At 39.5% G+C, this 16407-nt stretch overlaps 2 protein-coding genes across 3 annotated transcripts in view; both read right to left on the reverse strand.

Annotated features, from left to right (window-relative positions):
- Positions 1-5960, reverse strand: part of ell (elongation factor RNA polymerase II) — a 36237-nt gene extending 30277 nt beyond the window's left edge. For both annotated transcript variants that reach the window (XR_008321582.1, XM_053321836.1), the window contains exon 1: positions 5821-5960. Coding sequence is in view for 1 of the 2 variants with exons in the window: in XM_053321836.1 (XP_053177811.1) it covers positions 5821-5955 (135 nt within the window). In the remaining variant the exon portion in view is untranslated. The remainder of the gene's footprint in view (positions 1-5820) is intronic.
- Positions 5961-6792: 832 nt separating this feature from the next.
- fkbp8 (FKBP prolyl isomerase 8) lies at positions 6793-15598 on the reverse strand. Its single transcript, XM_053322454.1, has 9 exons — positions 15487-15598; positions 14419-14689; positions 12944-13113; positions 12699-12787; positions 12213-12433; positions 11684-11856; positions 11516-11593; positions 9605-9745; positions 6793-8636 (listed from the first exon to the last, which is right to left on the reverse strand). The coding sequence occupies exons 2-9, from the start codon at positions 14675-14677 to the stop codon at positions 8550-8552; spliced, it is 1218 nt and encodes a 405-aa protein (XP_053178429.1). The 5' UTR covers positions 14678-14689; positions 15487-15598; the 3' UTR covers positions 6793-8549.
- Positions 15599-16407: the final 809 nt, after the last annotated feature.

Below are 16407 nucleotides of genomic sequence, written 5' to 3' on the forward strand. Positions count from 1 at the left end.
CAGTTCCACTTTACTACTGCTGTGCTTCTTCCAGTATAATAATGAAAGGTGTACATTAAAAGGCCTGCTTCACATTTTAATGACTCTCATTTAATGGCATTACAAAATTAAAAATCAATCAACTCCAAATAATATTTTCAATACACTGATATTTAATGATATATTAATAATCCCTTGTTTCTGTACTTATATAAATCAATTTTTACTGCAAGGAGCTGCTGACAAGATAAACACAGATCATTTTCATTACTGGTGTTGTTATTGGCTTCAGGTGAAGAGGGGCAATTACAGAGTCTCCCCCAGTATGCCAGTGCTGTCTGTGGGTATTTCACTACCTCAGTCTTGCTACCCGAATACTTGCTCAACTGTTTGCAGCTTGACATGCCTTTATCAACTTTTCCTACTACGTATTTATTATGTTAATAAAAGGTGAGTGTATACATTTATATATGTATGGTGTGTTGTCTCTGGGTTTGTTAAACTTCAATATAAAAACAGTCTTACTAGGCACAGAAAATTGTTTTCTTTGTGCCATTACCATGTAAAATTAACTGTCACTAGGCTGACAACACTAACAAAAGGAAGAATTTGGACTCTGTGGGAGAGAAGTGCGCACACACACACACACACACACACACGAGGAGAGATTGCATTAATAGAAAAAGAGGAATCTCCTTTCTTAGTAAGTCAAATACAGAGAAGCCTGCATTGATTTAGCAGAGATTCCTTCAAGGTTTGGCCTAATTCAGTCTTTCTGAATCGAGGATCTTTCAGACATTAAGTCTGGGCACTGATTCATTATGATTAGTTGAAGGATATGTGCATTAAAAATAAAACATTTGAGCATAAACATATTCCTCTGGTTTTAGTCAGAACTGTACCTCTTACCATGTGTCACACTGCTCCAATACTGGTCAAAAACCACAGGCACAAACCGCATTCACAGACCAAAGACCAAACCATGACCTCGGCCCTGACTCATCTTTTAAAGAGACATGTCAGGTCAGGGAGTCTGCTCTGTTTGCAGTGACTCCAGGTTAACATGGTCACTTGTGGCAACGCTGCCACAGGACAGACGAACGCCATGACATTTAGAGTCATATTTGGCCTTAGTGGTTATGGTCATCCCTTGCAGCGTCCCGTGATCTGCTGAAACTGGGGAGTCAGCATTCCTTAAATAACCATAGCACTGGCACAGGCTGACCAGTGTCAAGCAACAAAATCCCCACCCGGTCTCCATTACTTCCCATACCGTTCCCATAGGGGTCGAGACGGGGGGTGGGTTGACAGCAGCCAAGCACCAGAACAAAACTGACCTCCTTTGTGAAGCCTTTAGCCGGCCACCACAAATCATCAAACCCCCCCCCAAAAAAAACCCTCTATTTCTCTAAATTAAACTGTCATTTAAAGGATGGGGGAGCTTATTTCAACTCATGGATTATTGTTGTTGCCGTGTTAACCTGGTCCTGGCATCATATAGTGTATACCTGTCATAGCAGGTATCTTGTCTGTCATCAACCATCAGGAAATATTGTAACAGCTCATCATTGCAAAGAGCTGGATTACAGACTACGTCACAAAATGCACAATAATAATAATTATGGTTAATAATATAAATGCCTCACTGAAGGTTTATGGGCGTAAAAAGGTAAATGTGACATACAATTACCTGGCAACCACAATACGGGCGCCTCTGCAGTGATACTTCAACAAGAATGTAAAATTCATACTCCCAGCTCATAGTTGCCAATCCATAACCTTAACCACAAGACAAAAGATGTGACTCGGCCCAACAAAAGGTTTTACGATTCAAATGGAATTACTCATGTCTCACCAACATAATACTGCAGTGCCAGTGCACGAGATGTAGTATCGCTTCATATGTAATCTCTCTTAGACTGCCTATAAATGTTAACTGTACACATATTTCAGTTCAGTGTTTAAAGCTTTTTGTTTTTGTCGACTTGCCAATTAGGAGAAATTTGAAACACACTAGTTAAACACTGTTTTCTAAGACAGTCCTCCCGAGACATAATTATGAACTTTTATCTGTACTCTCCACCAACCTTCAGCTTGGTGACGTTCGAGTAGCCTTACTCATTTCCTTGCTTATGTCACAGCCAGTAAAAAAAAAAAAAAAAGAAAGAATGAGTCTCTGGACTGCCAGTCCCGCAGCATGAGCTCCAGTTCACTCTGTCCTCAGACGTACCAACAGAGGAACCAGCTGACAGTCACGTCTCATACAGGAAGCAACCAATACACAGAACCTCTTGCTACTTGATCACTGCTGTTGCGCAATGTCATTAGAGAAATACTCATACACTGTTTCATAGAATTCTTAGTACAGCACTGGATTTGAGCCAACATTTAGCATTTAGTTTAACTCAACCAGACGGGAACAAGCTGGGAAGCATTTGTACTACCGATCTCCTACAACAGTGCATAATGTAGAGACTTAAAAAAGAAAATGATAATACTGTAGGGAATTTGCGATGAGTCCATTGACAGCTGTATACATGTTCTGTTGCTAGCTAGACTCTACAGTTTCTCAAAGCTTGTGTACTGTACAGTATGCTGGACTGGAGCTGCTTGATTTTAGTATCTTGATGAAGAGTTGGCATAGCAGCCCAAATGACAGCAAAAGTGAGGTCATAAACCTTATCAGCTCTGTCTAATTACATCCTCGACTATGCCACAACTTTTACATTGAAAGGCGTGTGTCATTCTGCAGCTCTCTTCCTCTTCCTCTACCGAGCTCCCAGCTCACCCATGAGTTTGGTTGGCAGCCAGTGTTTGATTTATGAGGAAGCCAGGGGCTAATAATAATAAAGCAACACTGAAAGCATGTATAAGCTCAAGTTTGAGGCGCCAGGTTTTCTGATAATATTTAATCCTTCATTTTATTTAAAAAAAAAAAAAAGAGACATACCTAGTTATACAATGATTAGTATAAGAGATACAAATTAAATAAAAACTCCTGCCTGTAGCTCTGCCAAAGCACAGGAGTTGGAATAAAACACATATTTTTGCACATAGCTTGAATTTTTCAGGCATTTGTTTAATTCCTTTATTTAGCGCAGGGAAGATTTTTCACATATTTCATGGTCTAATGTGAACATGGAAAGAGAAACACTAACACAAAGCCCATAGCTCGAATGAATGCGATTCCATCAAGTAACAAATCTGAACAGTTTGTTGCGTCTTAACATGAGATGTTTTTGTCAATCACAGTTTGTGCACATATGTGGTCTGTGTTGGTGGAGAGGCTTAATACTGTTTGCCACTGCTCAGCGGTCATATTGTACGGCTCTGTTTGTTGTCTCTGAATTTCAATGAACTACTTTGAAATATGTGCAGGCTCTGAGCACTCGTCTTTATGTACACTGACACACTGTAATGTATACACACATACAGTATAATGTAATTGATTTAAACATGTGGTATACCTGCACGCCTATGCATAATCAGAATGCCAGATCAAACGAGGCGGTTTGATGTGTGCTTGTCATCTGTCATCTTGTGATGCCGGTGTGACTGGGCCGCAGTCACTATAATAGTGCACGAATGTGAATGTGTGCCTGGTTCTCTAGTTACCGTATGGTATACCGTACGTATACCGTAGCTGTTGTCTACAATTATGCAGATGTGTCAGTGTGGTCCTTGTGTGTGATGAAGAAACGTCAGGTATGTTGTATTGTCCTGTCACTGATATGTTTCCTGTGCTTCAATGCGTAAGTAAAAAAATAGACTGAATCCAAGGTATCACATTTAAAATCCAATCTCACCATCTTCCTTTTGTCCAACAAAAACCTAGAGTTTGACACATACCCTAAAAAGATGCAGAGCATGCTTGTATCATCCAGGTGCTCTGACTCAGCCGTCGCCACAAGCCAAGCACCTTCTTCAATCCCACAAAGATACTGGATTACCCAATAGCCTGAATCTGGTCAAACTGGGATTTAAACTGTGACTCAAATCACAGGGAAAGATGATTAAGCGAGTCACGAGGTATGTCTGTATTTTTCAATAAGTTCACCTTAACTGTCAAACAAAATTACAACCTGCCTCTTCAATCTCTCAACAATTAAAAGTCCAGCGGACAGAATTATTGTCGAGCTTATCAATGTTTTGAAAGTGGACAACTAACATATTTTGAATATAAATTAGCATCAGAATGTTTTTAATATGACGTAGTGGAAAGATGGTGCCTAAGATAAGCAGCATTATATTCTGGACAGATGTATGACACAGTCACATGTGTATCGTTGTACCTCACCTCCTATTCTGAATCATTAGCATTAACAATGATCAGCAGTGGTACAAATGTTGGTGACTGTATCTTCATGTTTTAGTCCAAATAAGGAACTAATATTACAGCCTTGAAATTTGAAAAGAGTGAAACTTTTTGTACCTTAACATACTACTTTTTCACATGAGAAATATCTAGTATGTGCAAATACTCAATATTAAGTTTGCGTCAGTAGCCAAAAAAGTCAAATCCCTATCCTGAAACATCAGCAATGACATTTCGATGCAGTACTCTCTGGTTGCACGCTTCATGTTTCAGTGAAAAAGCATTTTATTCTGATTAAAAAAGAAAAACATTTATCAAAAATCAATCTTAAACATGCACCTTTCTTTGGAAAAACATGTCCACATTTCTACATTTTTTTGTTAACAAAAATACTGTAGCTGCAATGACAATACTTTTAAAGAGCCGAGAGACGAACCTATTTTGACTCACTGGTTAAATCAGGACTCTTCCTACAATTAGTAGTCATGTAATTGCCTGCCACAATTTTATAATTTTGGCTTATCTGCTGCAGTCCTGTTGTACACAGCCACTGAAGCTGGAGATAAGGCCCTTGCTTCCTAGCCAGCCAGGTTTTCCCTGTCAAATATTTATAGAAACTGAAACATTAGATGGCCATCCTCAGACTTAAAGCTCTCTACACACCAAGCCAAGCAAGCAGCAGAGCCATTTCATAGACCAGACCTAGATCCCCCCACCTCTTATTTAATAATGGCCATTGAAGACAAAATATGTTAACTCTACTGTTAATTCACTTTGACGCACTGTTAAAGCTGTAACCTGAACACTAGCCTATGGTAGCAGCCTGTGAGAAGGGGAGGGGGGTCGGGAGAGGAGATGGCCATCTTTTCCCCAATTATTCACCCTGTTGTCATCAGATACTAAACCAAGGCAACATTTCCGTTGAGTTAACAAGAGAAAATAAATGAATAGATAAAAAATCCCGTTTGTAGACGGGACTTATCCAACGACAGATGTTAACATTATGAGCTAAATCAAGGTTTGGCAGATTGTTTTGACAGCTTTACAAACTTTCTGGAAACATCTGTACACACAACAGAACTTAGTCCGTGTTTACAGTCAAATTTTATCCAGAGTTACAGAGATTGTAGTCGGGGAAGTTAGCAGCTAAACTGTTGCGCCAACCAAAACTAATACACCCAGATAATACAATGAAATAAGTAGTGGAGATCAGTATCTAGCAGCACTGAGCTTAAATGACCGAGCACTGTGTGTGAAGGGAGTCTGGGTGTAGCTACAAAAAAAGGAGCTTTACAGCTACCTCGCATCAAGTCAGCCTGGCCGGTCAAGAGCTCAACTATTACACACTTTAATCTAACCAAACTAGCCCGGCTCACCCAGCCTGCTGTGTCCGAATATCGCAGCATGAAGGCGGCAGCGGCGGCCAGACACAGCGGGGGGGACTGACCTCACTCTGCCTGTCACAGACTCCTAAAACGCGAAACCAAACATGTCACGGCGGCGGAAAAAAAAGCTCGTCCGTTTACCTTGCTGCTCTGGTAGGCTTCAAACGCTCTCAGCGCGCTGTCAGTGAGTTTGACGTGAAAGACTGAGACATTGCTGCCGTTGCTCACTCTTCCACAGGACAGTCCGTAGCACTGCTCCTCCTTCAGCGCCGCCATCTTTGCTACCGTTCCCACCACCACGCGCACGCATGCACTCTCTCGTAACCGGAGAAACTCCCCGTTGCTTTTCAATGAATATTCAATGACCGGCTGCTGGTGAAGTCACTGAGCAGCAATGAAGCCCTGTATATAGCCGCATGTGTACGATTAACAAAAGAAAGAAAGAAAAAAAACAAAAACAACACATACTTAAATGTTTGCATTCATATCATAATAATATTAAAGATAAAATAAATAATTATTTGATGATTAGTCAACGACTTTTGCTAATTTACATCTCAAGTCGTAGGCAGCTCACAAAGTGTAGCGGCATTTTCTAATTTTTTTTTATTATAGTTATGTATTGGTAACAAATATATATATATAATATATAATATATATACACACATTACCTACAGCATTAAGGAATGAGCGTTGTATATCAGTATGCGTGGGGAGAGGGAAGCGATAAGTCATCTGATTGCGTCAGTGAAACGTCAATGTTTGGAGAAAAAAAAGGCCCCACCACTTTGGAAATAACCACAAAACTTGGGAATGTCCAGCTGTACACAAATGAAACATGAAACGTGGAAATACTTAATTAATTAGGAACATTGGGACTTTTAGTCATCTTGTCTGATAATTAGTGTTTTCATGCAGTAGCTGTACACATATGACTCGACATAATGAATAATGTGTCTATCAGACAATAATCAGCTGTCTTATTTCTCATTTTTATGTGGAAAAATAACTTGGGCACGTAGTAATAATTTAAAGAATTACTGGGGTGATGTAGCTACAATAATGGCATAAATTGTGATAAAGTACAAATGAGCGGATGAAAAGAAAGGAAACTAGTTTGTGAGACATGTTTTATTGTGATGGATATAAAATTAACAAATACAGGGAATGTCAGGAACTCATATCAACTTATATGTCTATTTAGTTTGTCACCAACTTGTAAGAGCTTATGCAACTTTTGGCTCTGTAGGCCTAGCATTTATTCTAGAGAGGCTACAGATTCAGTGGTGTCACACTTAGCAATGAGCAAAACACTGGAATAAATTAACACCTAAAGAAAGGAACACATTCCAAGGAAAAATTCACAGGCAAAAAAAATGTAAGGGAGAAAGAAAAACACAAACACCCAACATTGTACTTGAAGGGTCATCCTTCAACATTTGGTCTTAGTGATCAGAAATTGAGGTATAGTTGACTGAAATTGAAAAGTAAAAAATAAAGTATGTCTGAAACTCCATATACCATTTCTCTGCCCTTATTTTAAAAAGGTAATAACTGTACCTCTGCTGAAAATAAATTAGTTATTCAACACAGTGGTTCTTTTGCATGTCAATAACCCCTAAACCGAATTTAACTAAATTTGACCTTGGACCCCGATTTGATAAGATTTTGTCCCAATATTTTTGCTTTTAGGTGTTTTTTTGTTTGTTTACAGAAAGTGTATGAAACCCATGACCAAAATAGTCATACATTCAGACATTGTGTTATTATGGATGGAATTATAGTGACCGTAAAATATACTCCTTTTTGATGGCAAACCCCTGGAGCCCTCTCAAGGAACCCTGGGGATCCCCAGACCCCCACTTTGAGAACCACTGATTTAACAAATGCTGAACAGTATGTACAATGTCTTCTTTAGTAGATGTTTAAATACATGTATACAGAAGTGACCAGAAATAGAGAAACCCCTCAGCTTCAAATTGCAGTACAACAGTCATGTATATGTACTGTATCCAGCAGTATGCCTTTTTGAAACTGTTACATTTTGGTTGCTGACACTGTCAGATAGCTGTTGATTCAATTTCATTGTACTGTCTGAGGCAGCAGCTTGTTGTATTTTATTTAACCGTATTATTCTGTGAGGTGTTTCTTTTATTTCTGCTCTAGTGACAACAAAGGGTGAATATTTTAATAAGGTCCTGCAGGACAATTGTATTGCATAACATTGTACAGGTGATTCCACTTTTCTGGTCACTGAGTGTATGAGTAGTCTGCAGAAAGGGTGAAAGAGTGAAAAAGCACACGAGTCGAGTATCTTGCCACCGTTTGGACCTCAAATAATGCATCTTCTACATGACACCGGCCAACATGAAACATTGTACCATAATTAAAAACAGTGAAATCACATATTGTCTGTTGAACAGGAATAACTAAACTTAAACCGCGCAATCATATGCTTCAAAACTATAGCATAACATAGGACCATGTCACAATAGCTATTTTCAGTGGGAAAAATATTCTTAAAATAGTTCAGTAAATTATTTTTCATTTTAGTCCATTTTCAACATTATCTACCAAAGACAAAAACAATGGCAGCAAAAGAAAACTTCCTGGAAACGTGACAGATACGCATAAACCTACACATTTATAAGGTTGGAAATACTTCTCCCATATGCAAATATTGATGTTTTATTATTTGTCACACACAGTTCTCAAACATAGCAGAGAAGGGTGAGTGACAATGAAGAGGCAACTGACCGACTGACATATCCACCCCCCTTGACCAAAGGTCAGAAGGCACTGCCACATGTGCTTCTCTGTTTAGGCTCTCACATTGCAGGACTTGGTCAGGCCATCACTAAGGACTTGGTTCAATTTCTAGCTGCAATGACAACGGATAACGCCACACCGCCGATGGCTACTGCAGTGGCACCAAATAACCACTTCCAGCTGAGACCCTGAAGAAGTAAAAAAGCAAAAGAGAAGAGGGTTACATGTTAAGTAGGTCTCATAATAACTTGATACAGTAAAAAGCTTAAAGTAAGATATCAATCAGACAAGGGGAGGACGATATGACATTAAAATAATATCAAGGTATTTCAGGCTATTTCTACGATAATAATATTCCTCTCTGGATTTTTGGCTTTCCTCATACTCAGCTGGGTGCTTAAGCTTGAGGTAGTAAAATACATTTGGAGTGTTACCCCTTTATGTTGTTACAGTCCACTTCTCTTGTTACATAGTACCGTGGTTTGTTGTACAGGTACATCTGATCCTTTGTAACCATACTACTTCCACTACTGAAGTCAGTTCATTATTTGGAACTAACTCCTCTACCATGGAGCTATCAACAATGCTACTTTCACTTTCAACCATGTTTGTTGTTGCTTTGCATAACAGCATGACATCATGCTGACAAATTAGAGTATTGCCATTATCGTACTATCAACTTTTTGATCATATCGAATATTATACTAATATTAACATGAATGATACACTACGGCACATCCAATAAAATATTCAGAAGTTACTGACACTTCCCCCTTTTTTAATTACACACAGGCACCATTTGCACCTGTTACTAACATGCAATCTGTATCTGAATAATGACATCTGATCCACGGGCCTTTGCATTTACACCACCTCCAGATGTGGTCTGGCTACCTGATCGCATTACAATCATAGTGCATTCTAAGTGCATTTACATGTGTTTTTCCGCATCCACACAGCATATCCATATACAGACTGCATGTGAATGCAAAGAGTAAATTTGGTCACATTATTGTATACTTCCATAAAAATAAATGAAAATGTTTTAACATCATGTGACATCACAGAAAAGCAAAACAGAGTGAAGCTGTGATACTTTTTTTTTTTTTTTTTTTTAAATGATCACTTCTGCTTTCTCAGGGAATGACAATCTCACCCATGAGGACTTGGCCCGGTGTTTCTGTGAACTGCTGCTGCCACTGGTGGGATTCCCCAGCATTTTCTTATACATGGCCTGCTCTGCTCCCTTCTGCTCCGAGTTCTTCTTCACCAGTTTGGAAAGCTCTGCATGGATAGTCTACACAAGAGAGACATGACAAATGGAGCATGAAAAATGACACTAACAATCCTTTCAAAGGGAATAAGAACAGACATGATAATAATGGATGAATGAAGCAGGCCCTCAAAATTCTCAGCAAGGTCATCCAATGCACCCTTTAAAAATAAATACAGCTAGTATTTTATTTTTCCGTATGTTGTCATCTTACAAGAAATCACAGGCTTGCATCACAAAATTAACCTTCCATTTAGCCCACATCCACATAATTATTCCAGGACATGGGTTCAGTTATTGTTCTCAGATCTGAGTCACTTCTCTGCTCTTTAACTGGTGAGTGACTAAGCAAACCACTGATTTCAGAAACAACAAAAATTGGTTTGGAATAATGCTTTGGAAAATGCACTTCAGGAAGACTGATGGAGCTCAAAGTAATGTTTACTTAATAGTAACTTAATATTTGAGCACAGTCTACCTTTAAAAACATCTGTGGGGAGTGGAGAGTCTGTGAGTGTCTGTACAAGTTTATACCCTGAGGATTTGCCTGTTCCCATCTACTGCTAAGAGTAATGGATACATTTATCACAGAGTGTTTGAGCAGGGCACCCTTGGCAAGTTGGCATCACTATTGTGCAATCAGCTACCCACCACAACGACAAAAATGACACAACGCTCACTTGTGCCCAGGGCAAGGATAAAGTTGGCTTAACAAACATGTAACATCCTGTCCTAACAGCATCCGTGTGTACAAATACTGTGCCGAGACAGTTTGAGGCTGTCTATACTGGAACTGTCAAGTCAAAAAGTAAACAAAGCACAGACAAATAAATCTCGTCTTATCCATATGAGGTGGAAGATAGAGGGCGTGAAGAGCTGATTCCAGTGTAAAACAAATGCAGACAGTGTGTCTGTCAATGCTTCAAGAAGAGAAAGATACGGCGTCATCTTGTCACTCCATGACGCCTGCGCATGTTTAAAACCGCCTCATTGATTATAATGGGAACATTCTGGTATTGTTACAGAAACACACCCGCCGCTCTTGCTGTTAGAACATGAGGTTATTTAGCAAGTCTTGTGTGCAACACTAAGAGGCAAGTATGTTTTAACCTTAAAACAAATAATCTTGCACCAGTTTAGACAAGTGTGTTGACGTATAGACTTTGCAAATATACCAAAAAACGGTTATGAAAAAGCACAATTCTGCGAGGCTAAGAGCTTGCTAGTGCACACCATCTGCAACATGAACCTTTTTACTTTAGATACACAAAAGATTATACTCCTAACTACACGTGAGCCCATTAAGAATCTACCTAAGGTAAACTATTGCAGAATGTGATAATCCACTGCATTTAAACTGCATGTGTTGGACTAAAAGCTGAAGTGGCGGCCAGGCCATGTGCTGTCTGACAGATTGGTGTAGGACTGAAGTGGGGGATTCTGGGCATGAGTACCATGCTGCTGCAGCTTATAGCAGATCCAAGAAGCCCACACACAGAGCTCTGTTCTGCCAAATGGCCTCATGCAGCCAAAGAACCACATGCACCTGAGTGCATGAGCAGGAGAACAGAAACAGTATCTAGGAATTCAATATGGCTGGGGTGCAGGATAAACCTATTTACAGCAACAACATGAAAACAGATCCTCTGAAATGATGAATCAGCAGTTCACCTGACTTTGCGCTACTATGTGCTGTGATATTTTTACCATATGGCACCATCTACTGGCCATAAGACAGTACTGACATTTCCACGTGCAAAAATGTGTTTTAACAAAAATGAAAGTGAGGAGTACCTTGTTGCTTGGTTCCAACTTCAGTGCCTTCCTCAAAGTTTGAATGGCTTCTGTATATTCACCTTGCAATGCCAGCACCTTGAGCGAGAACACATATTTGTTAAAGAAGCTATCAGCTAGAGATTAACAGAGAGAACATGACAAAACATGAGAAAGAACGATGTGTACCTTGCCCATGCGGAAAAGTGCTTTTATATTTTCTGGCTGGTGTGCCAGAGCTGAGACACAAGATTTAAGCGCTGCATCATAGTGATCCAGTTTTAACTGAGAAGCAGCCATGTTGTTTAAACACTTCACTTTCACGTCCATCAGCTCATTCTCCTCCTCAGGACTAATGTCAACTGCAGAAGAAATCACAACATAAAATAGAAGAGCACCAGTAAATTAAAGTCACAAAAAACAGGACTTTAAATGTCCATCAGTGTGTCACAAAAAATGAAAATCCGATCTATCTTTATTTTGGCGTCTATCAACACCTAAGACAGAACACCAGATTTATTTTGACCATGTAAGATGTCTTGCTTTCAAGGTCAGCTTCCAAAAACATAATAACAAAATCAGCAACATGTTGTGTGCAATGCTCCTCAACCCATTAGAAACCCTTCCATATTGATAATAAAGATACTAAGAAGGAAAGAAAAAGATACTACTGTGATTAACTTTTCACTGAGTCTTAACTCCTTGATTTGCATCTTACCTTTAGAACTAGATTCTGTTATTTGCAGGGCAATGCTATACGAGTTGACAGCAAAAGCGTAGTCCCCACGCTGATAATGAACGTTGCCCCTCTCTCTTTTATGGCTGGCCAGGGCAATCTTTTCTACAGGGGGCAGCAGCTCCAGGTCTGGAGCATCAGTAGCTTCCAGCAGTTGTATTTCTAAGGAAAGCTCGGCATTTGGGGGAACCTCAGGGTCATGACTGCAAGGGGAAGACACACAGTTAAGTTCAGGAGTTAGTGATGCAAGAGACATCAATCCCACAAGGAATTTCAACTGTAACATGCCCGAGTGAAAGTGTGCATCACAAAAGGGTTAAGAGCAGCCAGTAAACATATGGAGCTGTTTTCCAACTTTACATCACTTCTTGACTTTGCTGTACAATTATCTGAGTTGGAAACAGCTTTTGTTTACATTAAAACTGCAATTGACAACCTTTAGGGCTTAGAATAAAACACACGGCCTACCTGCCCCGTGTTCCATATGCATATTTAGCATTAGTCTGGATGAGAGCCGTCTCTCCCATTTCCATGAGCTGCACTGTGAGATCCAGTGCCTGAAAGGACAAGTTTCACTTAAGTAAGACACTGCTATGTACATACATGTGACATTGGCCGTGGTCAGAAGCATTAGCAGATTATGCATATTCTACAGTGAGAACAAGATACTATAATTTACTGTTTGAAAAGTATCTCAATTTGTCAGTTATTACCTGGATGACATCCCCGTCACCCAGAGTGAAAGAGACTTCAGACTGCTCCTCTACAAGGATCTCATCCTTCAGGTACGTTTTAAGATTAATCTTTACATTCTGTCCTTTCTGTGGGCGACTGTCTCGCCCTTTCCCCGCTTCCAGGACTTTTTTCTTCAGCTGGTCATTACCTGGAGACAGACACAGAAAAATTAATTATCCTGAAAACACACTGAAGAGCAGCAAAAAGTAGCACACCACAAAAATATAATTTTTCGGCGGCTGGGGAGTGTGACCTTTCATTTCTGTCATTCTGTGTGACACAATAATTTTATCTTCCATTGTTTAATGTGTTTCGGGCGGGAAGAAATTATTTGAAAACAGGTCAACGTGTCAGACGAGTCTCTTGCCGCAATTCTCCGCAAAAAGCTAAACTATTCCACGGAGTGCCCTGGTGGTCAAGTGGTTGGAGTGCATGCCATGTAGTCACAGTTTCCCTGGTTTGAATCCGGCCAGGAACTAAAAATAAATAAATACATTTAAAAAAGTTGAACTATTCCCAACTTTCTTTGGCCACACTTCGCTGCAGACGGTGGCAGGGAAGTGTGGTGAAGTGTGACCGCCGCAGGTTTCCATTGAAAATGCATGGCCACAGGATGCTATTCACCGCTCTTCAGTGTGTTTTCAGCATTATACTTAAATACACCATTGACCACTGTGCAATGATAGTGAATCCTGTATACAGCCTGTATACCTATTGCACCACTACCACACAATACATCTGTGACAAAATAAAAAGCTGATAAAGAAGTTTGTGTAGATCTGTGGAATTGATCTAAATAAATCTCTACTGCTCTGACATGTGTGCATTGTGTTTTGTGTGTCCACAAAAGGACGTGATGTACTGAAAGCAGAGCTCCGCTCTCTGTGCCACTACTGAACAGTCAGGCTGCTGGTTTAACAGCTGCATACAACACGGCCAAATCAGATGGAGAAATTAATTGATTCACATTTCAATAGTGGGAACAGGACCATTTTTGATACATTAATAATTTAATTGCATTTATGGTGATGATTTATTGATTACAATTTCTTAGCTATTAATTTTATAATTAGTAAGTACATTGTGTAATATTAGCAATCTCACACTTTAAAATGTTGTGTATTGAGGCCCAATATATTTTTTAATAAGTGTAGTTTATGATTTGTGTGAATATATAGTCTAAAGTATTTCTATGCTTGTTCGCAGAGTAAGAACAAATTCAAGGAAATCCCAAATTCTAGTTTAAAACATCTGTATGGCTTGAGCAAAGATTTGTGTGCACACTGTTTGTGGGTGAGACCCAATGTGTCCGATTCCCTGAGCCCATTAACATTTCACCAACTTGCAGTGACCACCTTTTTAAGACCATCTACCCATTATCAGCACATAAGTAAACATTGCAATATGTTCCACAGAAATATTTCTTTCTAAAATCAGACATGGTGCCACATACCTAGTACATCCAGCCATTCTTCCACTTGACCTGGAGGGTCTTCGTCTGTGTCTGCATTTGTCTTTCCAGACTCCTTTGGGCTCTTCCCTTCCCCACCCCCTGCATCTTCCAGAGGAGGGGGGTCATCGTCAATGTCCTCTTCATCCAACATCTCAAAATCCTCTCCACTGTCCAGCAACAACGTTCGTCCGTTTTTCTTTGCTGATGGCACACTGTCATGGTTATCAGAGGTGTCCATGGTCTCCTCGTTTTCAGTCATAATGAGAACGCCCTAGGAGATAAGGTAAACAGACAGGTTAACAGCCATCCAATTTAGTTAAGTCATCTGACTGAAGCTTCATATTTGCCTCAGGTAAACTTTTAAACATATGTTTGAACAGATGGGGGCTTGTGGATTTTGCCCCCCATCTGTTACATTATTAAGGCATTATGATGAGATCTTCTAATATGAAGATATGGAATGATTATTATAAGAAAAACCCGTTTCAATGTTCATTTGGGACAGACTTAAAATGGTGAACCTGTCCTTTAAAAGATTCAGAATTGCAGCTAACCATATTAACATCTTTAACTTCATGTCCCAAACCTGCGTCCCACTGTCAATTAAAATCCCAATCTACCGCTTTATTATCAATCAGTGTAGCTTACCGTCGTACTGCTACCATCCCATTTACCTACAATAACTTCACATAAACCTTTCAGACCCGAGCGGTTTGCTATGAATTAAAAATACACAAAACAACACGGGACATTTATTGAAGCTGGCGTAATGGCAACTCACCTCACCAACAGTATATTTAGGATAAGAGTTACCAAGCTGTCTGTAACTTGTTTCCAGAAGTTTCTCTAGCAGGCTGCTTTCAGTCCATGCTTCCCGACGTTAGCCGAGCGACTTGACATTAGCACTAGTAAGCTAACGTCATCTAGCTAGCCGATGCTAGTGGACATTAAGAGACTGTTGCTATGAAGTCTTGCAACGAACCACAGCGTATATCAGCCTCAGATTGAGTGCAATATCACAGCGTCATGTGTGATAGCCCAATTTATCAAAATTAGACTTCCTCTTACCTTCAAATTGTGTTTTCAGAGGCTTGTTTTGGTCCTGGACAATCTTCTCCCCCTTTTGCTCACCACAGTGAAGTAAGGTTGATGTTGGGTAACAATATGCGCGGGGCCTGAACGGGCCTGAATGTGTTGTGGGAGATAAACATCAAACTGACTTCGCTGCTGTCTGTGGCTCTTCCCAACAAGCTGTTTCCGGTTAACCTTGAGCTCATGTACTTCATGTTGTGCACCCTATATACAGATTATTTTATTGAGGTCATAGTGGGTGATGGTGGCGTATTAGGGTGCATTATATTGAATGGTGTTCCTAATATTTTGTCCACTCCATTAACATATATGCGGGGGTAAAATATTAGGAAAACCAGTCAATATAATGCACCCTAATACAACACCACCACTAAATAGTAGAAATATCAATTATTTATTATGTTTAATTATGTTTGGCAATATAAACAAAAACTCAAAATGTATAAACTTAAACAAAAAGTAGAATTTATAGTAGAGCAGTTCTATTGGATTGATGTAGATTACACAGGTGTACCTAATTAAGTGGAGATGACTTAATGATGATTTAAAAAAAAGTGATGTTCTTAAAATCTGAAAAGGCTTTCAAGTAAATTTACTATCCTTCTCACAGAAATGACATAGGCTTATTGACAAGAGGATTTTAATATGTCCTCTGGTTTTTGGTTATTTTAGAGAATAGAAATCTCTAAAAAATAGATTAAATTTATCACAAATTTGGATTTGTGAGGGTGAGTTTAACCCAAACTTCAAACATCATTTTCAGAATCTAATTGTTAATCTCTTTGAAGCGTGTGTCGACAGGTAAGGTCCAAAAACCAATGGTTATAAAAGAGCACACCTTTTATCCAGCCATTTATGTGCAGCAAATTCTTATAAATTAACCTTTGACCAGCACTT

Source organism: Scomber japonicus, chromosome 7 (assembly GCF_027409825.1).
Source record: "Scomber japonicus isolate fScoJap1 chromosome 7, fScoJap1.pri, whole genome shotgun sequence".
NCBI lineage: Eukaryota > Metazoa > Chordata > Actinopteri > Scombriformes > Scombridae > Scomber > Scomber japonicus.

Excerpts from the sequence above, each read along its gene's own strand:
- fkbp8 (XM_053322454.1), bottom strand. The coding sequence starts at position 14,677 with ATGACTGAAAACGAGGAGACCATGGACACCTCTGATAACCATGACAGT. Across the intron at positions 12,788-12,943 it reads GTGACGGGGATGTCATCCAG|GCACTGGATCTCACAGTGCA; the intron begins GTAATAACTGAC and ends TTGTCCTTTCAG. Across the intron at positions 12,434-12,698 it reads GCATATGGAACACGGGGCAG|TCATGACCCTGAGGTTCCCC; the intron begins GTAGGCCGTGTG and ends TTCCCCTTGCAG.